Below are 23,664 nucleotides of genomic sequence, written 5' to 3'. Positions count from 1 at the left end.
GACATCCAGACCCAACTCTCTTGCAAGCTCCAGCAATTTCGGTTTGCGCAACGACTTCAAATCCATGGCTGCTCTGAATGCTGCTTTCTCTACTGCCTATTATTGTCTTGCCGCAAACTAACCCGGCAGCAACGACAACCACAATTACCAGCTCTGTTTCTGACACTAACAAAAGCCTGGCAAAATTCAGAAGAAGAAAGTCCCGCACTCACCAAACCTCGCAGCCAAGAATTCAGCGCAGTCGTTCCGCTGCAGGCAACCAGTCATCACACAGGGCTCGTTGCACTGCTCCCGGATGGTCGTTGTGCTGCTCAGCATACAGTCAACTGCATATCTTCGCTGCTGGCCTCCGTTGTCGCGATCTCACCGCTGGCAGACAGTTGTTGTAAACTCAGCGCTGACGCCCGTTGTTGCACCTGGGTCGCAAGCCCCAAGGGTAGCGTTGGCCTGGCGGCGTGGGGCACAACTGGAAGCATTCGAAGGTCCCGGCAAAGCATGAGTCGACTGGTAACAGAACAACTTGTTTATTCTAGCATCGCAAAAGAGCGGGCGGTCAGGTCGACCGAAGTGGAGAGACTGGAGAGCACGTTACTCAACAGAAGAAATCGGAGCCTCTCTCGGCGTCCGGGGGCAGCTGCTTTTATACTCTCGCAGTTGAGGGCAAGAAGGAACGCCTTTATAGACGCGCACGTGACTTCGCCGCTCGGGCACGTTGGGACGAGTAGGTGACGCATCCGCCGGGCCGGCGCCGCTCGGGAACGTTGGGACGAGTAGGGGACGCATCCGCCGGGCCGGCGCCGGTCAGACCTCCTCGCTTCACAGTTGGGGGAGCTCCTCTCCCCGGCTGCCGCGCTTCGACAAGCGTGGGCACCAACATGCACACACACACACACAAGCACACGAAGACACGTGGCATTGGAACATGCCTGGACGCGCTTGGCGGGGAGGCGTAGCGGCGGCGCCGAACGGGCCAAAATGTCTGCCGCTTTGAACGAAGCCCCGGCGTCCGTTGCATCCGCGCCGGCTATACCGCGCGTCGTAGGCGAAACGTAACAGTGTTTACTATACAAAGGAGAGCCCAGTAGGTACGACTTAGTGCCTTAAGTGACGTAATTTTAATGCTAAGCATTGCATTCGGGTCGAAAGAAAAGTCGTGTTGGCTTGTTTTACCTGGTCTTTGATTGAGGAATAAGCCTTTCTGCAAATGTTTTCTATGTGCTGCTGCAAAAGCCGACTACCTTCTGTTGCCCTGGCCACCGTTACTCAAGTTGTGGCCAAGTGCAAAATAATGTGATAATGTGCGTTTCAGTTCTTAGTACAACGTTATTTTTTGCCATGTTTTTTCAATTCGTTCAGCAGTAATCAACATGTCACGCATTTCATATACTTTCGTGCAGATATATAAGTAAGCTTTCTTTTGGTATGGCTCTCAATCAAACAATGTTAGCATTTTATTCTATTTTTCAGGTATTTTGCGTGTAATTGTTTTTGCCATTACCAGTGAGTTTTCCCTTTTTATAGTTGTCGTGACTATGTCATACATGTCGTCCAATTTTGTGCAATACCTTAGTGCATATATCAGGAGCTCGTCTACATATCGGTCTTGAGGACGTTATATAAAAATCTTGTTTTTTATGTGTGTACATGAAACGGCCTTCGCGTTTTCTAGCGCTTTCTTTTGTTATTTCACGATCTGTGAACTTTTGTCTTTAGTACTCTTGTATATGTCATGCACCTTTCACTTTTGCTCATTTTTTGAGCGCGTATCACACCACGTTGTAAGAAAAATCTGTTTTCGGAAACTAAGTCAATAAAGCGAGACTAAACATCTGTTGTGTTGGAAGTGGAATTTTTTGTATGTCCCGGCACATGCTGGTATAATATAAGTATGGGCAAGACTGCGTGCGTGCCGACGCATAGCCCACGGCGCACCACGCACCAGCTCGCAAGCAATGCCAATGCGCGGCGCAGCGCGCGCATTGCTTGCGAGCTGGCGCGTGGCGCCCCGTAACACGCGCGCTATAAAAAAAAGAAAATGCGCCGCTTACGGGTAAAAACAAAAAAATAGTGAGCGGCGCTTACGGCATAGGGGAAAGGGGAAAAGGAAGTGGAGCGGGTCGGCATAATAAAAGCAAAAAGAAAACCGTTTGGGAGAGGAGGTGCCGCGCGGCTGCTGTTGCTGTTGCCATGACAACGTAAACAATCATGTGCGACGCCATTTTGCTTCTGCATCGCCCATTGGTTAGGGCCGTAACTGAAGGGCACCTTGACGCTAGCGTCGAAAGAGCGTCTGCTCGAAAACGGCCAATGGGAGCCATAAGGAGTGTCCCCCGCACCCTGACGGGAACGCGTGGCTCGCGCGGAATGCATTCTCTAGCGACGGCGGCGCCGCAGGCGAAGTAGCGCATGCCCAGTGGGTCCGAAGCCCACGCCAGCACTTTGTTTCCGCGCTGGATGTATGCCTAGTCGTGCCTACACTCCACTTTTCTCACTTTTTTCGCCATACCATCCTCCTCTTTCCGCCTCCTAGTTGCGCTGAACCCTCCTCTCCGCTTTCCTTTTCGCACCTTTACCTCCCCCCCCCCCCACTGCGCTCCGCGTTCGCTTTCATCTTTCGGTGTGCTCGTTCGCTCGGTTACGCCGAGGCCGACGCCAACGCTCGCCGCAGGAACCTTTACAGGAACCGTCGCCTGAGAGCTGCGCTCTAATAATTTACATGAACATGGTATGTGCAGGTGCGACAAAGGTGATTATGTTGATGTAAAAAGGCTAGACCAGCCCCTATCTTGATAACTGTGGTGCGTTAGAAACCATGGGACACATTTTCTTTTAATGCCCACGTTACGGAGAGGACAAGATTTATTTCAGTAGAATGGGCTCTGTTTCCCAAGAACTACTAGAGCTAGGAAGAATATTAGGCCCTCTGACTTCTCCTTCAAAGCAATGTCAAGCTTGAAATTTGTATATTTATTTAAGATATTGGCTCAATTGAAATATGCAAAAATAATTTATTTTCTGGTTTCCCTGCATGGTAAAGTGTTGTCCAGTTTATTCAAGTAATTGCTTGGTGGAGGTGGTGTTGGCATTCGAACAGGCGGGATTAGCGGCTAGCCAGGCGTGCTTGGCGGGCAACTGTTCCGCGTGAGCATCTCATGCATTGTCACATGATATATACTTTCTAAATTCATCCTGCTTGAAAAAAAAATGTGATACGTGTGTCGCTGTGATATGCTCCAGTAACTTACAGCAGATACGTGTTATATACAGAGATCGGTACAGGGATGTCGTCTCCTGCAGAGTGTTTCTTAGCGCTTCTGAATACCAGGATTACCTTCGCGATTTTCTAGCCAACAGGTGGCTGACCAGAAGATAAAGTTTGTTGAAAAAGATTGCACAGTAATAGACTAGAAACGTTTATCGTGGATTTAAATATTCTTGAATTGATGTTGTCAGTACCGGAAGAAAAGTTTGAGATAGCTTACCATTAACCTGGTGGCGCCCAGGGCAATTTCGGTATATGGGCGCTATAATGTAAAGCTATTCCAAGCTTTTCTATTCCACTTCTGCAATCAGCCCTGCGCGATTGCACCACATAATAAATTCATCTAATCGAACAATTGGGTACCTTCGCCGTAACCTGCGCATGGCACCTTCTTCCTTAAAATTATTAACTGACAAAACACTTGTGCGACCTAAACTTGGGGCCCTATAACGTAAAACTATTCCAATATGTTTCTATTCCAATTTCCTGACGTCAAATTTGCGTAACCACCGACGCAAGCACCGGGCGGTCACCCTCAGTGTTGTCTGAACAGACCAATCAAACGCTCTCCTCGTTCATAGGAGGTCACTTTTGTTTGTTTGAAAAACGAATAACATTGCCTACACTGAGCGGCTTGTCGTATCTAATTGGCTGACATGAGGCGAGGAGAACGCTTAAGTGGAGAGGGATTCACTGGGGCAGAGCCAGTGCACTGAAAATCGATAACCGGATGAAGAGGGTGGTGCCGGCGTCTGCGATTGTTCGGCTTTCCCTTACTTAGCTTGTGGTGGCTGGTCGAAAATCGCGGCGGCATGCAACGGAAGCTTAAGAATGACGCTAAAGCTGACCCTCAGCAAAGAAGAGTTGGCAGAATGAGGTAGTAAACGTGCCGAAAGTGCTTGAAAACGTTACACGGTGACGCAAGAAGTTTTATTATACGCAAATACACCCATGCTCTCCGACAGGTGCGAGTAGCCAGCGTCTCAGCGATCGGCGGCAGCCATCTTTTATTCCTTTCGGAACGGGGCAGCCTGCGGCTATTCCGAAAAAAATTCAGTTTTGTTCGGCCTATTAATGCATCTTTATCGCGTACACGTCACTTTGACGTGGTGAGTTTGTGCGGCTTTGTGACGTCGCGTGACAGGCAGGTGAAGTGGGTGCAGCCCGATAACTTTTTACCAATAGCCGAGGGCTAATGGCGAAAAGGGGTCAAATCGGAAATAACTGTTTTTCTTTTTTCTGTCAAATCATGTATAATCAGTGTGTACGCATCATATCAGATGCGGAGGTATTGCGGCTTTCGTGACGTCTCGTGACAGACAAGTGAAGTCGAAAAATGTTTTTGACCAATCGCGGAGGGCTTGATAGCAGAATTGGAATAGAAAAGTTTGGAATAGTTTTACGTTATAGGGCCCTTGAATACGCCAGCGCGGTCTTTGATCCACATATGTATAACCTTGTTCAAGCTCTAGAATCAGTTCAAAATCTTGCTACACGTTTCATTCTTTCAAACTACTCACAATACTGCCTAGTATATCTGCTCTAAAGATTCAGTTACAAGTGCTTCTTTCGCTTCCCGTCGCCGTATTTCACGCTTTTTTCGACCACCCCCACTTCGCCTGTCTGTCACGCGACGTCACGAAAATAGCGATAACTCCCCATCTGATATGACGTGTACACACCGATTATGCATGGTTTGACAGAACAAAAGAAAAATTGTTATTTCTGATTCGACGCCTTTTCGCCATTAGACCTCGGCTATTGGTCAAAAGTTTTCGGGCTGCACCCACTTCACCTGCCTGTCACGCGACGTCACAAAACCGCAAAAACCCACCGCGTCAACGTGACGTGTACACCTTAAAAATGTATTAATATGCCGAACAAAACTGAATTTTCTTCTGAATAGCTGCTGGCTGCCCCATTCCGAAACGAATAAAAGATGGCTGCCGCCGATCGTTCAGGCACTGGCTGCTCGCACCTGCCGGAGAGCATGGGTTTATTTGCGTGTAACAAAATTTATTGCGTGGTCGTGTAACGGTTTCGAGCACTTTCGGCACGTTTACGACCTCGTTCTGCCGACTCTTCTTTGCTGAGGATCCGCTTTAGCGTCATTCTTAACCTTCCGTTGCATGCTGCCGCGACCAGCCACCGCAAGCTAAGTAAGGGAAAGCGGATTAATCGTAGACGCCGGCACCACCCTCTTCATCCGGTTATTGATTTTCAGTGCAGTGGCTCGGCCCCATCGAATCCCTCTCCACTTGAGCGTGCTCCTCGCCTCTTGTCAGCCAATTAAATAAGGCAAGCCGCTCAGTGTAGGCAATGTTATTCGTTCTTCAAGCAAACAAAAGTGACCTCCTCTGAACGAGGAGTGCGTTTGATTCGTCTGTTCAGACAACCCTGCGGGTAAGTATGGACAGCTGGGCTAGTTGGTTATGAATAGCATTATGAAACATCGCTCCAGCGCACAATTGAACAAGGACGAGAAGAGAAAGACAACACGAGTTGTCTCAAGCAAAGACAACTCGTGTTGTCTTTCTCTTCTCGTCCTTGTTCAATTGTGCGCTGGAACGATGTTTCATAACCCTGCGGGTGACCGCCCGATGCTTGCGTCGATGGTTACACAAGTTTGACGTCAAGAGATTGGAATAACAACATATTGGAATAGTTTTGCGTTATAGGGCCCCAGGTTTCATAATAAATAAATCTAAATACGTAAAAAAGGACAAAGTACAGAAATCTTGCTGTATTAAGCAAACACAAAGAAATTAATAAATGTAACTAGACGTTCAGCATTAGACAAAGGGGTTTCTTCATAACCATGTAGCACAATTTTGTGAATAAGACGACCAGGTGATATAACCTACAAGGATTTTGCAGGATTGTTGCTGAGCGGAAGGCGTAAGTAACGAGAATATTTTTAACTGGCAGCACGAGACAATCTGCTGTAACTTTGTAGAAATTCACTGTATTCCGCACAAGTGGACGCAGTAGTCACCTACTTGGCCGAATAACAGCATCGTTTATTTCGTCTTGTTGTTTAATAGCGCTCGGAGCCATTCGGTAGCCGAATAATTGAACACGTTGTTCGGTGTTGAAGTTAATGACAGCACCGATGCCGACATTTTAAAGCAAAACTTTCTTTTCCTACGCCGTGCTTCGCATATGCTGAGCACCAATGATATCAGAGCACAACCAAGTCTCGGTTAGAGCTACAATCTCAGGATGGCTATCATCTGTGTACGGACACAGCCTGTCAAGACTGGGTAGCAATTTCGCATAGTACGTATAACATACGGTTTAGCGAGAGCATTTAGCTAGAAGGTCGCGTCCGTTTAGGAATAGCTGCAGGGAGAGGAGGCAAGCGGAGTTCTTCTGACATGAGAAAAATGACACAACTGTATAAGTGGCGCGATCAGAAACACAAGTAGCGTCACTTATACGTATCTTATTAACTGCAAGCTTGTAAGATTGTTCTTTCATTTTCGTGAAGGAGTGTTGATGATGGGGTGTAGGAGCAGGCCCGGTTAGCCTGGCATGCTTGGCAGGCAATTATTCTGCCCAAGCATCTTTTAGCGTGCGTGCTTCACCAAGCGTTCTGGCGAATTCGATGACTTGCTTCCTACACTGTAAAATAATTTGCACCCTAAAAAGTGAAAAAGGGTGTAAATGTGTATATAACTCACGCCCTAAGGGTGTTTTCTATATGAGGGACACCCTAAGGGTGTGAGTTGTAGACACATTTACACCCTTTTTCACTTTTTAGGGTGTAAATTATTTTACAGTGTAGCTGTCCACATGGCAAGCAAAAAATGGTGTGTTGAATTAGCCGAACACTTTAGCTTGTGCCCTACTTGTATGGGATATTTGGTTGAAATGATAGGTAGACACTTATTAGGAAAAAAGTGCTCACGCCTGTACTTTGGACGTGCCCCCCCATAAAGTTCCTCAATTCCCTTACGCACTGCATTTGCCCCTCCCATAACGACAGCTGAGTGGCTGATTCTAAAACCCCTGCATCCACGCGCCACCGCCGCTTTCTTAAGTAGCGACAACCTTTGTTGTGCGTCGCCTTTTCCCCTCACACCAAATCCGGTTCCGGTATTTCCGGTTCCGGCATTTCCGGTTGAAAAATTTCCGGTTCCGGCGTTTCCGCTTCCTGGAGTTGCGCTGCTGGAATTTCCGCTTTGACCTGTTAGACGATGGTGAGACGCCCGCGCGTGCTTAGCAGAGCTGTGGCAGTCACCATAAGAAGAATGCAAAGGGGACAAGCTGTTGTATTCCGCTGAAGTAGAAGTTCGCGGTCGCTGTTTTCCAAATGCACGAAAAACGGCAGTGGTCTCCAAGCGCCCAGGCACTACATTCCACTGTACGTTGTCGCTCGTGCCACAACCGGTCGCAGGTTGACGCGAAGCAGCGAACACAAGCAGATCGCTGGTTACAATAGGCGGTGGTTCTTGGATGGAATCGCATTCACAGTTTCAACCACAGTTGGTGCAATTAAAGCCTCTCCAGCGACGCGAAAGTAAAGAACGCTAAAAAACAAAACGTCACTTCCACTCGGAACAGGAAGCTGCTGCTACGTAAGTTCCGCTTGGCGCCGGAAGCTAAGGGGGTAAGTGGGAGAGGACGTGGAGGAGGAGGGCAAGTTGGCGGTACTTAACCTGGTCGGCGGAAACGTGTATGGAGGGGCTTTAGCTGATTCAGGCGACAACGTACTGGGACCAAAGATATACCTGACCGTATTCGTGGGTGCAACACTGAAGCACACGGCCCGCGAGATCCTGTACTTAGTGGCTCAGGGAGTCAGGAAACCACCATCCATTAACAATATTGATGAGTTATTTGATATCATCACCTGCTTGTTCGCGTTTTTAGTAAATTTAACAACGAAGGAGCACGGCGTCATTTAGACAATACCGCATAGTTTCTCCAGTGGGACTGAAAGGAGCTTGCTGCGTCCGGCGTCCATCACATCTGCATAGAACTCACGACGCCAAATTCGCTGTCATTATTTCACTCCGCTCGTGTTCCCGCACGCCTGACTGGTTCGCCGCTCGGCAAAGGCGACGTGGTCTCGCATCATCCCGAGCGGCGTCTGCGCCGGCGGGAACGTTTGTCTCCAGTTTCATGGCGTATCCTTTCTCCGCCACCAGTCGCAGGCAACCTCGGATGTCGCCCCGATTCGCGCAGTCTCGGCAACGAATAGCAGTGCGAACGCATCGCTGTAGGAGTGCAGTCCGTCTGCGGTTTGCTAGCGAGCGGAAGCGTTTCCGAATCCATTCGCTTTCGACGTTTTGTCACAGGCACAGACAAATGAGCGTCATGCTACTTCTCGGCGTTGTGCTGTCGATGGTACTGACCGGAGGAGGCTGCGGTGAAATTCAGCGTTTTGACAACAACGGGCCAGCCAAAAACACCACAGTGCCGGACACTCTGGCCCTACCTAGGGACGTTACGGTGGCGGCCGATGATGCGCAGGAAATGCTGCGCGCGGCTGCCTCCTCGTCTTTCGCTGAAGGTGTCGCGGCGAGCCCCGAGTACAACATCAGCGGCTCCGAGTCGACCTGGAGCAACGACTCAGTGGCAGAGCCGGTGGCGCAGATCATCGTGGTAAGACACGGCGTATCCGACTTTGCCACCGAGAGCGACGTGACGGAGCGTACCAACGAGGTGCTCAACGCTAGCGGAAATCCGGACTCGCCACTGCCTTTCCTGAAAGACAAACGCCACGGCGGCTTCCAAGACGACGAAAAACACAGGGCGGCAGAGCCAACGACGACGGGTGGTGACGTGGTGAGAAGAGTATTAGTCTACAATAGCAAAGAAGTTCAGCGATGGGGCGGTCGGTCCATCCGTTGAGGTCACTGCCTTGTCGTAATTTTGCCGCATAATTTGGGAGGATGACTTTACTGATATTTGAGGGGAAAGTATTTTTTAAATAAGCGTGCACTGAAACTGATATTAGGGAAAGCGATTACGTCCCGTGTTCGCTAAACTCATACAAGTTTCCACGTGAGATAAACGTAAACGGCGGCGGTCGTCATTTATTGTGTTGCGAGTGAAAGGCCCTTTTGAAATCCGAGGTGATCGCAAGGGCACTGAACACTTTTCCTCCGCAGATAAGCGACTCCCTCGAAGCGCAGAAAATTTCTGATCGTGTGAATTACACTGCTGCCTAGTCAAGACGAGACGCTGCGTGCTGATAGAACTAATAAGTATTTGTCTCTTTCCTTAAGCGCCCAACATATCACTAGCGCAATCCGTGGGTGCGCGATACTATGAGCGCACCACGGAGTTTTTCTTATAGCTTTGCGAAACGCTGCAACAACGAGGGTAAAAGAAACGTTTAATGTATCAGTGTCGCGTTTAAAAAATTACGCAACAAAAGGAGCTCCTTGCGGAGGCGACTACGAATTGCCCCATTTCCAGCGAAGAATTTCCCTTAAATCCGCATCATGGAAAAGAAGATTTCTTTGAAACCAATTTTCCCAGAAGAATTGTCTCCGTGTTTTTGTCTCACTGAACTTCTTGGGGCGCTCTGACTTGTGACGTTTTGGTAGGTAGGAAAGCGCAGGATGTAATGTAGTAACCGACGTTCCATGTCGCCACGTTCAGGCGCTGTATCACCCAGGCAAGGGAGCTTTCAAATGCTGTCGAAACATAGTTTAGAACTGCATCCTTCTTGTTTCATATTCCAGATTTAATCCATGAAAAATGAGAGCATTACGTCAATGACAAAAAAGAAATTAGGAGGAAGCAGCACCTTATTCGCCTTTTGTTGCGCTAGTAGCAGGTCCGCACACTGCCAAATTACAAACATGCATGTTGGTAAAGCAACAAACTGCTGTTCCAGTGTCTCACAATTACGAGTGAAGTTACTCAAAAGGACTCTGGAACACTGTCATCCTTCTTTTGTCACGTTTCCACTATTTTGCGTATTGATGCATTTCGCATTTCTCACTGAAGCAAAAATCTAGTATTTATCTGGTATTTCCTTCTACAGAATAGCCAAATAAGCTCTGCGGAAATGCGTATGGTGGACATAAATTTATCAAAGTAACATATTGTACCCACCTAAACGCAGCATGAAACTATAAGGCAAACACATCCGAACTCCTAGGAAAGAAAGCTTCGCAACTAAGGTTGAATTCCTCCTCGTCTGGCGATTGAGCACGGATCATTGCCCGGCCTAGGAAATCGCCCAATAACTGTCTCCACTACCTTCCGACCGGAGCAATCGCTCTAGCAAATGAGAATGAGACATTTTTTTGAAGCAATTTGCGCGACCAAATGGTGGTCTTGGATTAAGAATATATTCCCGTCTTGGTCTGCCTTGCATTCATGCGGATGTTAACGTTTCCTTTCATCCTTGTATTACAAATTATTCGTTTACCGGTTTAGTGGGGAGAAGTAACGAGAAAGAAGTGCAGGATTGTTAGGCGCGTTGGCCGACCATCACCCGGACTGCCTTGTCCCACCTCCGACCACAATGGTGAGATAAAAGGAAAAATTCCAGAGATACTGAAGATTCAGATTCGACAAAAGGCGTTTAGGGTTCTTTTTGAAGAACATTGGGCAGCGGCTATAGTGGCCCCGGATATAAGAAAAGGGATGTTCGTTAGCAATCGTTTTGAAGAACGTGAAAGTTGGAGTTCGTAAAAATCAATAGTACAAACGGCTGCGTTTTGAATAAACTCACCGCATAAAGCGAGTAACGAAATTCGACAAGCAACGTAACCGAACGAATGTTGGCACTGTGTTTTCGAACCATGTTTGAAAAGAAAAATCCAGCAAATCCAACGTGCCCTGTTGGAATCTATATACAGCGAAGCTTAGGAGGCAGTGTTCATGCGTACCTTCTCATCTCGCTCAAGGATGCCCCGAACGAGGAGCTCTGCAATGCAAAGCACCTTTGAACGCAACCAGCGTTATAGGAGGTGAAAAGGCCAAGCTGGTTTTCTGCCCCATTTGTTTGAGGATACCCAACTTCCCCTTACAGGCGCAGATGCGACCGTCCTCGCGGTTGCCTGGCGGCGCCACGCATGCGCAACGTGAAGCCATCATTTCCGGTGCCCTGTCTCCCGCCTCATCACCGCTCTCCGCGTCGCGGCCCCTTCGCATGCGCAGGCCGCATTTCCCCATCTACCTTCATCTGCTGCGGGCGAAATAGTGTGAGCCATGGCTACTAGATGGCGCAGCCATCCTGCAGCCCATCTGCAACGATACAACTGATCAGGAGCTTACAATACAAGGCCATGAAATACCCCGAGTGGCCGAATACAAATATCTCGGGGTATGGATAAACAAACGGCAGATGTACACGGAAAAGCACGAACAGTCTCTCATAGCAAAAGGGCGAAGAGATGCTGGGATAATAAAACATATGGCATTGTGGGGGCACAACAGGTATGAAGTACTGAGAGGTACTTGGAAAGGAATAATGGTGCCGGGGCTTACTTTCGGGAATGCGCTCCTGTGCTTAAAGCCAGAAGTTCAGTCGAGACTAGAAGTAAATCAGGGAGCTGTTGGAAGATTAGCATTAGGTGCCCACGGGAAAACCACAAACGAGGCAGTACAGGGGGATATGGGCTGGGCATCATTCGAAGCACGGGAAGCTCAGAGTAAAATAATATACGAAAAGCGCCTGAGGAAATTGGACGATAACAGGTGGGCAGCTAAGCTATTTAAGTACGTACACAGAAAGAGCATTGACTCACAATGGCGGAAAAGAACTAGGAAGCTAACCAGTAAGTATGCCACACACGAGGACGGAGAAAGACAGAGCATTAAACGACAGGTTAAAAACGCGGAAGGTAAAACTTTGATAAATTCAATGGAAAAGAAGCATAGTGTTGAACTATATCGATAATGGAAACAGCAGATCAGGAAGGAAGCGTCTTATGATAACTCAAAAGGCAGTGCCCTACTCTTTGAAGCTAGGTCAGGATGTCTTAGAACGCGGAGCTATAAAAAGAAATTTAACGAGGAAGAAGACACACGTACTGTATGTGGTACATTTGTAGACACAATAGAACACCTCATACTAAAATGTGATGGTATCCATCCCGATGTCGATGCGGGCACAGTCACGCTTCCTGAGGCCCTAGAGTTCAGAGATAACAATAGTCATGGAAATAAATATGCGGTGGAAATTAGCAAAAAGCGATTGGAGGATTGGTGATTCAAAATCAGAGAGGTGACATAAGGTTAAAAGTGTAGGAAGAAGTATTTAAAGAAAATGGCGAATTTTAATAACATACAACACTGTTAAACACAAATAAAAAGCTGAGCATGGTGGCAACTGCCATCACCCCGTTTCAAAGGGGACGCTCCTACCTTCCATCCATCCATCCATCCATCCATCCATCGATTGCACGCTTCGATACGAACACTTCGATGCGAGCACCGCGAACGAGACTGGTTCCGAGGCGAGAATAGCTCAGCAAGCCGAAACCACCACGCTGGAAAGCAGTAGCGGAAACGTCAGCGGTGGTCATTTTTTCTATTTCTCTCCATGATGTGCCGGCCGCGGAAGAAGATAACAAAGCAAAGGGCAAGGATAAGACAGGAGGGGCCAAACAACTAGATCAAATAATAATAGACGAGCATGGAAAAAATAGCGTGGGTAGCCATCATAGACGTTTAACATTAAAGTTTCAGAGATACATTAACATAAAGCCGAATTTCTAAAAATAATCAGAATTTCGAAAATCGTATGAAGAGCAAATAACAGAGATCGCAAAAAACAAAGTGAAGAAAATTGAATCTTTTCCTACAGCCGTCTGGGAATATAAAGGACTGGTACACGTTATGCAGCAGGAAATAAGACAGACACGGCAAAAAAAAGAAAAAGTTGGATTGCAAAGAGGAAATCACGTAATTTATTTATTTATTATTATTAATTTGTTTTGTAAACATTCACACATTTAACAGGAAAGGGAAAGCAAGGAGCAGGCTGGCAACTGCCACCGGAATGGGCATAACGCCTGCCTGCTCTTCAGAAAGGAGGAGACAGAAACATAGAAAGGGAAGATAGGAGGGAGGGAAGGAAAGAAAAAGCAAGATGACAAGTCTAAAAGAATAAAGTAGAACACACAGTGCAGGTCAAGCACAGTAGGGCCGGTCACTGCAGGTCACGCTACTGAAGAATGTTAAATAGAAGAAGTAGTGTCTGAGCTACAAACGGGAAACCAAGTTAGTTAATTCTAGGAGAGTAAGGAGAGCGCGATGAGCCTGATCGCGTCGAGACGCACAACCACTGGGGTACAAACATTCGTCGAGTGTCGTACACCGCAGGGAAAAGAGGTGATAGTCCCTCACTAGCGACGTGCGCTGTGCAATGAAAGCGAGGCACTCCAATATCAGGTGCTGAAGTGTCTCGCATGCAGCTACCGCAAGACGTATGCGATGGACTGGCCACAGGTCCTTCTCTGTATAAACGTTTGCACACGTTTACACAGCCAACCTTTAGCTTGAGTAGTGGCGCTCTAGCCCGACGAGGCAAGCCTGGGCCGCGAACACGGGGCGGGAACGTCTCATTTACGACGCGCTGCAGCCTGGATGCTGCGTGGGCAGATGGCGATGAATCAGCAGACGAGCGTCGTCAAGCTCGCACAAAATTTCAGGGTAGACGCAGTTGTTATGAGCGCAAGTTGAAGTCAGCCGATCAGCTTCTTCTTTTCCGGCGATGCCTACGCGTGGAACTATCCAATAAACAACGAGAGATACCCCACGTGATGAAATTTTGTTTGCAGAGTCAGTGATGCTGCGCACAACTGGACAATCAGCACGTACGTGGTGGAACAAGGAAATAAAGCAAGCTATAGAATAGCGTAAGCAGGCGTCTAGGGATCATCGAGAAGCCAAAAAGTTGGGATTACACGAAGAAGAGATGCTCGTAGGTCGAAAGAATACCCAGAAAAGAAAAGAGTGGTGAGCGAGCTCGTGTAAGAGAAAATTAAATGCACAAGTGAACGTGGGGTGCATCACATTCGCAAAAGAGTCAAAGGCGCCCCAAAAAGATTCTGGAACCCTCTAAGAGCACTCGGAGCTCCAAATGAAAATTCCCAAACGGCTACAAGGGATGAAGACGGTAAGGTCTACGAAGGAGACGATGCGCTGTGGTACATCACAGATGTTATTAGGGATAATTTCGGCACGAAAGAAAGCGTATTTCAGAATCAAACAGATCCAGCAGCAACAGAGAAGCATGAGAGATGAAAATTTAGCTAGAAAGCTTTTCGTGAACAAAAGTAGAAGAAAATGGCTCTAATAACACGGCACCAGGACCTGATGAAATCCCAATACAGCTAATAAAAAAACTCGGTCCAAAGAGCAAGGCGCTGATGACTAATGTTATAGAGCAAGTGATTAGAATGAAGAAAATTCGGTTGGATGGTGTGAAAGCAAGATGAACCTCATCTACAAATGCAAAGGTGATAAGAATAAGACGAGCTCGTAGAGGCCATTTACGGTAACGTCGGTTATATATAGAACGGCAATGCACGCCATAAAATTGGTGCTGTCGAAGTGGGTGGAGAAAAATTATTTACTTGGGGAACTGTAGAATGGGTGCAGGCCAGGCAGACGCTTAGGTGATAACATGTTTGCACTAACTCAGTGCGTAGTGACTTCAGTAGCTCGAAATTGACCTTTATCGATAACTTTTATAGATATTAAAGCAATCTATGACAACGTAGACAGGGAATTGTTATGGGATATTCTTAAGTACGAAGGGAGATATAGATGAGGGAGGTATAGATATGCAACCGAGTACAAGTTGAGTTGGAAAGTCGAAAAGGTAATGAAGTGGTGGGAATCCACCAAGGACTGAAGCAAGAAAGCCCTTGTTGTTTCCTCTTCATGTTACGGACATAGATACATTACTGGAAAACAGCGAATTAGGGTTTGATTTATCCTACATGTGTAATGGACAAATGGTGCACCAGAAACTCCCTGGACTGATGTATGTGGTCGACATAGTGCTAGTAGTAGGCAATAAAAGAGCTTTACGGACACTTGATAATATCTGTGGTAACGCAGCGACAAATCTAGGGCCTGAAGTTTAGCACAGAGAAATCGGGAATTATGATATTTAATGAAGAGACAAGTAATTACGGGGTGTCAATTCAACATAAAGTCGTACCCATAGTCAAGCAATATAACTACCCCGGCGTATACATGAACGAAGGAAAGACTTACTCAAGCATGCACCAAGAAAATCTGAAAATAAAGGGCAAGCAGAATGGCTGCAGTAATGAAACACGGAACACTGTGGGGCCACAATAAGTATGAGATGGCGAGTGGAATCTGGAAAGGAGTAATGGTGCCCGCGCTAACGTTCGCAAATGTCATTCTATTCTTAAAATCGGGTATCTTGTCTGGGTTGGAAGTTAACCAAAGATCCGCAGGCCGATTGGCTTTGGGAGCCCACGGTAAAACCACCAATGAGGCAGTGCAGGGTGACATGGGTTGGGCCTTTTTTGAACTCAGAGAAGCGCAGAGCAAAATTAGTTTTGAAGAAAGACTCAGGAACATTGATTAATATAAATGGGCAGGCAAAGTGCACACGTATCTGTTCTTGAAAAGCGCAGAGACAAAATGGAGGAATAGGTCAAGAAAGCTGGCAACCGAGTACAGGGATTGGCGTAATAGTTCTGCGTAAGCCCGCAAGGTGGAGATAAGATGAATAAAGGGAAAATGAGACATCCACTCAAACGTAGCAAATTGCTACAAAGGAAACCAATACGGGTTCCTCGAAAGAAAAGCCTCGCAGTGGAAGAAAATCCGAACAAAATCGTCAGCTGCGAGGCTTTTCTTTCGAGGAACCCGTATGGGGTTCCTTTGTAGCAGTTTGCTACGTTTGGGTGGATGTCTCATTTTCCCTTCATCAAGTGCAGGGCAATTGAAACTACAAATAATCAACGAGGGGTCATCAAAAATAAAGTGAGAGAAACAGAGGCAGTTAATTGGATACAAAGAACGAAAAGAAAAAGGACCATGGATATTTACAAGAATGAGAAGAAAGAAATTAAAAGGGAAAATCTGTACGTTAACACAAAGGGCAGTGCCTTGCTATTTGAGGCTCGAGCCAATTGCCTAAAGACAAAAGCATACCGAAGCAAATACCCGGAAATAAATTAGACGTGTGTATGCTGCAGCAATAATTTGGAGACCACTCAGCACATCCTAATGGAATGCGAAGGCATTCACCCAGTGAGAACCGTAGGCAACGTACACCTTCCAGAAGCACTTGGGTTTAAAGTGTACGGAAGCGTCAACCGGTCAACAGTCGAGATAAGCAACAGACGCTTAGATGAAAAGAAAAAAACAGGGAAGAGATTAATACGACTCGATCTCTTACAGTCGTAGCTAGCGGTACAAGCTAGATATTTAAGGAAAAGAAAAACATTATGGAGATGTATACAAAATGCTCGATAAAAACCTGTATAGCATACGTGATTAAATCAGGCAGACTGAGTGGCTATTTGTCACCGCCCCGTTTCAAAAGGGATGTCATTAAATCATCATCATCATTGAATCGGGAACGAGGAGTTCCGCTGCAGTACCTGTCTCATACATACCACGTTTCGACGATGCCGATACAGTGTGTCCAGTGTGGGCTATCCAGCGAAAACTCACGCGCAGCAGCAGTTGCAGGTGGCAGCCACGGCCACCAAGAGAGGCGCAGGAGGGTTAGCAAAGAATGCTTCGCTTTAATAGTAGGGCGTAATATATTACTGTCTCGACTTGGTGTGGCGAAGCCTTGTACTAATCATTATACAAATCGCCCTCTCTCCATACTGGAACAGACCTCTATGCAGAGCTAGTTAAAAAATAAATTATGGGACTTTACGTGTCAAAACCACCATCTGATTACGAGGCACGCCGTAGTGGTGGAGTTCGGATTAATTTGAACCGCCCGCGGTTCTTTAATGTGCACCTAAATCGAAGTACAGAGATTGTTTTTGCTACCAAATCTTGGTACCATTCATCACTGATTTTCTTTCCGGATAGATCCTTAGGTTCACTTTAATGCCCCAATAATGTACTTGGATGTGGTTCAAAGTGGCAGTTATATCAGAACTACCACTTTGGACTACATCCAAGTAAAATATCGCCCTAAGGAAGCATGCTCGAAAATGAGCACCAGATGTTCGCGGCAATTGAAGTTCATCGTGGACCCACCTCGGTGGCCCACTGGATATGCAATTCTGCTGCCCAGCGTGAGGTCATGGCTTCGATTCTCAGCTGCGGCGGACACACTCTGATTGGAAGCGCAGTGAAAATACACTCGTGCAAATAGATTCAGGTGCTCGAGAAGCGGTTCTAAAGGGATCATAATTAAGGTGGAGCCTTCTTAAATACGGCGCGTTTCATAGCCAATGCATCACTTTAAGACGTTATGCTCCTTCAATTACCAATAAAAACTCTAGTTCGAAAATTTTCAGAGGCAAAGATTATTAACCTATGGCCCCTCGTGTCGCGAGTTTAAAAGGGACGGTGGCATTCAGCTTATGAAATAGAATGGCCTCAGTTGCCGATTGAAGGCGTGATGGGCAGCCCCACGTATTCGCACTGCTAGTGCTTCTTCCCCTCTCCTTTCTTTATTTCTTTATTTTCATTTGTTAACGACATTTCCCCCTGCCTAGGGCAGTCAACCGAATGCACGTGTGGTTTACTTTCATACTTGTTTGTTCTGTCTTCCTAGGCCGCTGCGTTTCTTTGCCCGGAAGCCCCATAACTATTCAGTCGAAAAGAGAGCTTCGGTAGTCCCCATGAATGACTTGTCTCGGCCTGCAGGCCAGCGTCCTGCAGCCACCACCACGGCTGTCTACCGAGACGTCCTTGGTGCCTGGTCACGACGTCCCGGCAGCCTCGGTGCCGGCTCGCCCTGCCTCGGAGCCGACCGAGGAGTGTACCGAAGAGGGTCGCCTGAGGAACAAGGAGCGTCGCTCTGGCGTCGAGACCAAGGTGATGCCACGACCGCGCATGGCCCCAAGAAAGTCGGTGATGAGGCCACGCAAGAGCAGCCGCGGCAGCCTGCGCAAAGTCAAAGTGGTGCTGTCTCGCGCCAACCGCACCAACCGCACGACAACGACGCCCCCGCCGTCGCTACCACTGCTGCCGCCGCCTCCGCTGGCGGGAAGGGCCGAGCCGGACAGGCTGACGCTGCGCGAGCGCGGTTGCCTGCCTCTGGAGACGAGCCCGGCGGTGCAGGACCGCTCGACGTGCCCATTCCGCTTCCTGACCAGCTTTGACCGGCGCCGACTGCCCAGACTGGTTACCACCGTGCGCTGCATGTGCCCCGGTAGCCCTTGCAGTTCGCGGAGGGGCTACCGTTGCCTGGAGGTCAGCCGGCCAGTGACCCTGATGCGCCGTGTAGGCAGGGTCTACGTCGACACGCTCGAAGAGATGCCCGTGGCGTGTGTCTGCGCCTACGTTGGCCGCAAGTCGCGTGGCCGCAGCCCCTGAACAAAGCGCCGCTGGCGCTTGTGTCTGACAGCGTCGATGACTTGCCAAAGAGCACGGCGTTGATTAAAGTAGGGCAGATGTAGTTGGATCTTTTTTGCGTATTCTCTTTGAAATTTGGTTTCTGATTATTAAAGACGAGTAACAGTCTTCCTTGGGCTCCCGAACGGATCTGTTTAATAAATGTTTTTGCTGAGCCTAATCTTACTTTCGAATGCGAAATCAGCCTTCGTGAGGGAACATTGATTGTGGGAGGAAGTCGACGGGCCGAGCGCTGGACTTCGCTAACTTGTGTTGGAAATGCCTACTACATCCGTGGGAATATTCAGCGCAACCGCCCGAATCTTTTGAAAGTCATAAGGAACGAAAAAGAAGTCGAAGAAGGGCACACGATCAACCTCAGCCGTTCTTATGAAGATAGTGACACTGTAACCCAATCTCTTTGTAACTTAAGAAGGCGTAGTCATCAGACTTTTGAACCCTGTTGTCTTCCCTATTCTACAGCATTAATGAGAGGGTAGCAGTAGTCATAATCAAATTTAATAAGAACTATAGATTAAAGGCAGTACAAGCCTACGCTCTAACATTCAGCCATGACGATGATGAAGTAGATCAGTTTTATGAAATTGTTCAATTAGCGATGAGAAAAGTGCAAACTCACTATACTTTATTAATGGCCACTTCAGTGGCAAATTGAGGAAAAAGCAGGCTGTGAACAAGCAATTGGCAACTACAGCATTGATTCTACGTACGCTAGAGGAGAGTTGTTGGCAAAATTCGCGGAAAGGAATACGCTGCGAATAATGAACACCTTCTTCAGGACGCGCAACAACAGAAACTGGACCTGGAAAAACTCTAATGGTGTACCAAGAAACGAAACAGATTTCATACTTTCTGCCAATCCGAGCGTAGTGAAGGATGTTGTAGGGTTAGGTAGAGTAAAGTGCAGTGATCATAGGCTGGTGAGGTCTAGGATTCACATCAATTTGAAGAGAGAAAGAGTAAAATTGGTCAGGAAGAAACAGGCCAACCAAGACGCAGTAAGGATAAAAGCAAACCAACTCAGGTTGCTGCATGCAAACAAATATGCAGCGCTAGAACAGAGACTTGGAGATGGCATAGAGGTAATGAATGAAACCGCAACTAGGCTGGCTTCAGAGGCAGCAAATGAAGTGGGAGATAAGGCACCAAGGCGACCAGTAGGAAAGCTCTCCCAAGTAACAAAGGACCTAATAAAGAAAAAACAAAGAATGAAAGTGTCCAGCTCAAGAGATAAGATAGAATATGCGGAACTGTCAAAACTGATCACCAAGGAGAAAAAAATTACCGACGATTACGTTACTTCCTAATGCGAAATTTGAGCGCAGCAAATAAGCTGTTTCACCTTTTGGATAGATTGAGGCAAAGAAATCGAGCAACACATGTATGCGCTATCACAGAATTTTTTTTTTATTTTTCACACGTATTCCTTTAACAAAGACTCCACTAACAGTTCTTGACAGTCATGAAGGAAGCTTTGTGGTCGGAGAAATAGACTGATATATGTTCGACTTGGTACACCAATGCTTGATTCTCAAAGACGAGATCTATACAAGTGCCTCGCGAGGTTGTCACAGCCGTGGGGGAAGCAGAGGCTAAGCGCCGCCGCCGAGAAGACCCTGCCGTTCGCGCCGCCGAAGCGGAGGCTCATTGCCGCCGTCGAGAGCAACCAGCAGTAAGCGAGGCTGAAGCAGAAGCTCATCGCCGCCGCCGAGAAGACCCTGCAGTTCGCGCCGCCGAAGCGGAGGCTCATCGCCGCCGTCGAGAGCAACCAGCAGTAAGCGGAAGCGGAGGGGGGCGGCGTGTACACCCAGCGGCAAGCGATGGGGGCAGAAGCGCGCGCAGCAAGCGGACAACACGATAAAGGGAGGAGGGAAGAGATAGCAGCGACTGACTGATGCCTTTGACTGATACTCTTTCTGCATGGCGGCGACGGTGTTCTATGCAGTCACCTTATCTTGACTCTCTAGCGGCGTCAGCGGCATCCAGCGGTATCAGTCGGTCGCTGCTAGCGCTGGGGGGATGAAAGGGGGGCGGAGCTGGTTACGAGGCCGACGACGACGACGACGCCGACGACGACGCGAAACCCAGGAACGGACGCCAAAGAGCTGCGCTCTAAAAAGGGATATTCAAAATTGTCACGTGAGAAAGGCTGAGGAAGCAGTAAAAAATGGACGCAGCATGAAATAAGTGACAGGGAAACGTGGCATAGGACAAACCAAGATGTATGCACTTAAAGATAAACAGGGAAGCATCACCAGCAATCTCGAAGGTACATTAAAAGCAGCGGAAGAATTCTATGCTGACCTGTACAGTACCCACAGGAGCCACGATACCTCTATTCGAAGCGGTATTGAACAGGTTGCAGAGACTCCTCATATAACTAGCGATGGGGTTAGGAGGGCCTTGCAAGACATGAAACGGGGAAAAGCGGCAGGAGAAGATCGAATAACAGTCGATTTAATTAAAGATGGAGGAGACATAATGCTTGAAAAACTGGTGGCTCTCTATACGAAGCATCTATCGACTTCAAGAGTCCCAGAGAACTGGAAGAATGCCAACAATATACTAACCCACAAAAAGGGAGACGTTAAAGAATTATAGAGTCATAGGCCCATTAGCTTACTTCCAGTATTATGTAAAATATTGACCAGGATAATTTCCAATAGAATAAGGGCAACACTTCAGTTAACTAAGAGAACAGGCTTGCTTCAGGAAGGGATACTCTACAATGGATCACATCTATGTCATCATCAGGTAATTGAGGAATCTGCAGATATAATGAACTTCTCTATATGGCTTTGATAGATTACGAAAATCCATTGATTCAGTAGAGATACCAGCAGTCATAGAGGCTTTACGTGTTGAAGGAGTAGAGAAGACTTACGAAAATATCTGCCAATATTCTACAAGTACCTTGATTCTCCACAAGAAAAGTAGAGAGGTATCTATAAAGAAAGGGGTCAGGCAAGGAGACACAATATCTCCAATGCTATTCACTGCATGCTTGGAAGAAGTATTCAAGCTATTAAACTGGGAAGGCAGAGGAGTGAGGATCAACGGCCAATATCTCAGCAACCTTCGCTTTGCAGATGACATTGTCCTGTTCAGCAACCCTGTGGACGACTTACAACAAATGAATGAGGACCTTAACAGAGAGAGTGCAAGAGTGGGGTTGAAGATTACTATGCAGACGACAAAGATAAGGATGAATAGCCAGACAAGGGAACAAGAGTTGAGGATCGTCAGTGAGCCTTTAGAGCCTGTGAAGGAGTACGTTTACCTATATCACTTACTCACAGGGAGCCCTGATTATGAGAGGGAAATTCACTGAATAAAAATGGGTTGGAGCGCATACGGCAGACATTTTCAGCTCCTGACTGGAAGCTTACCATTATCATTGAAAAGAATGGTGTACAATCAGTGCATTTTACCGGTGCTGACATATGGGGGAGAATCTGGGAGACTGACCAAGAAGCTTGAGAACAAGTTAAAGACCGCGCAAAGAGCGATGGAACAAAGAATGCTAGGCATAACGTTAGGAGACAGAAAGAGAGCGGTTTGAATCAGAGAGCGAACGGGTATAGCCGATATTCTAATTGAAATTAAGAGAAAGAAATGTAGGTGGGTTGGTGATGTAATGCGTAGGTTAGATAACCAGTGCACCATTATGGTTACAGAATGCGTGCCCACAGAAGGGAAGCGCAGTGGAGGACTATAGAAGACTAGGTGGGGCGCTGTAATTTGGAAATTTGTGGGTGCTAGTTGGAATCCGTTGGCGCAGGACAGGGCTAATTGGATGTCGCAGGGAGACCATCGTCCTGCAGTGGACATGAAATAGGGCGGTGGTGGTGATGATGATGATGATGATGATGATGATGATGATGATAATGATAGTGTTATGTGATAGGCTTGGATAATTTTGTGCTCCTGCTGTTCTGTATCCAGAAATGACAACAACAGTAGAACACGAAGGGTAACTGTACTTCTTGAAATTTTACAGTTGTATTACACTTCTAATACTTGGTGAATTTATTGATGAGTGGCACATTACCTGTATTGATTTGCGAACCTCATCGTTTAAAGAGTACTTATTCTCTTATTCTAAAGAGAAATAATATTAGGAGGCAAGTTTCTGCAAAAGCATCACCGCTATCCTTTCCACGTCTCTAGTAGCCAACTGGGCAAGTCTTAGTAGAGAGGCTTAATTGGGAGATCGGGTGGAGATGTTTAGCAACACTTGATTCCGACTACTTAAATTTAATTTTTTGAGGCCCTGCGAGTGATTAATTTTATTTCCCGAAGGATTGCAACGATTATCTCGTTCAGCGGAGAAAAAGTTGGACCTGACAACGGCAAGGCGAGTTTTGTCTGCGACATCTACCGAAGGCGACGTCAAGTATGCTTGCCTTCGGGCTATCGGCCATTCCCATACTATAGCAGTAAGCGTTCGTAATTGACATCCCCAGCCACAAGCGGCACAACAACGTTGCTTCACCGCGGGAACGCTAGATGGCAGTTGTAGATGTAGCAAGGGGTCCAGCTTACACAGTCGGCAACTGATGATACTTGGAGAACTCCAGAAAACTAGCGTCTTTTTGCGTCCAATTAGACGAAATTATCTTGCAGCGTCCGACAGTGAGCAGGAATGCACTGAAATGTTATGTTGTGCCCTGTTGCGAGAGCATGGTGATGTATTTTCTTAATGTCGGATGTCATGTGCTCGTATGTTCTGAGATGTAAGGCAGACTTGGTACTGGGAAGAGCTGCCTTAGGGTCACAAAATATGACCAATTTGTGTGCCGGCTTATCGGTGACGTAGCTCATAGCGACAAGGAGGGCTGTAAGTTCTGCTGCCGTAGATTTAGTAATGTGTGACACTTTGAATTTAA

The 23,664-nt window shown here is 47.2% G+C and overlaps 1 protein-coding gene across 1 annotated transcript; it reads left to right on the top strand.

Moving 5' to 3' along the window:
• Nucleotides 1-8,452: 8,452 nt before the first annotated feature.
• LOC142571649 (uncharacterized) lies at nt 8,453-18,935 on the top strand. The gene is made up of 2 exons (XM_075680170.1): nt 8,453-9,055; nt 18,065-18,935. The coding sequence occupies exons 1-2, from the start codon at nt 8,576-8,578 to the stop codon at nt 18,734-18,736; spliced, it is 1,152 nt and encodes a 383-aa protein (XP_075536285.1). The 5' UTR covers nt 8,453-8,575; the 3' UTR covers nt 18,737-18,935.
• The last annotated feature ends 4,729 nt before the right edge of the window (nt 18,936-23,664 follow it).

The sequence above is a fragment of the Dermacentor variabilis genome, chromosome 1, assembly GCF_050947875.1.
Source record: "Dermacentor variabilis isolate Ectoservices chromosome 1, ASM5094787v1, whole genome shotgun sequence".
Classification (NCBI taxonomy): domain Eukaryota; kingdom Metazoa; phylum Arthropoda; class Arachnida; order Ixodida; family Ixodidae; genus Dermacentor; species Dermacentor variabilis.
This window is presented reverse-complemented; position numbering and strand designations above follow the sequence as displayed.

What these genes read in the sequence shown, in the direction of transcription:
- LOC142571649 (XM_075680170.1), top strand. Translation starts at nt 8,576, where the DNA reads ATGAGCGTCATGCTACTTCTCGGCGTTGTGCTGTCGATGGTACTGACC. An exon ending in CGACGACGGGTGGTGACGTG is followed by an intron (nt 9,056 to 18,064) that starts GTGAGAAGAGTA and finishes CTCGGCCTGCAG; the next exon opens with GCCAGCGTCCTGCAGCCACC.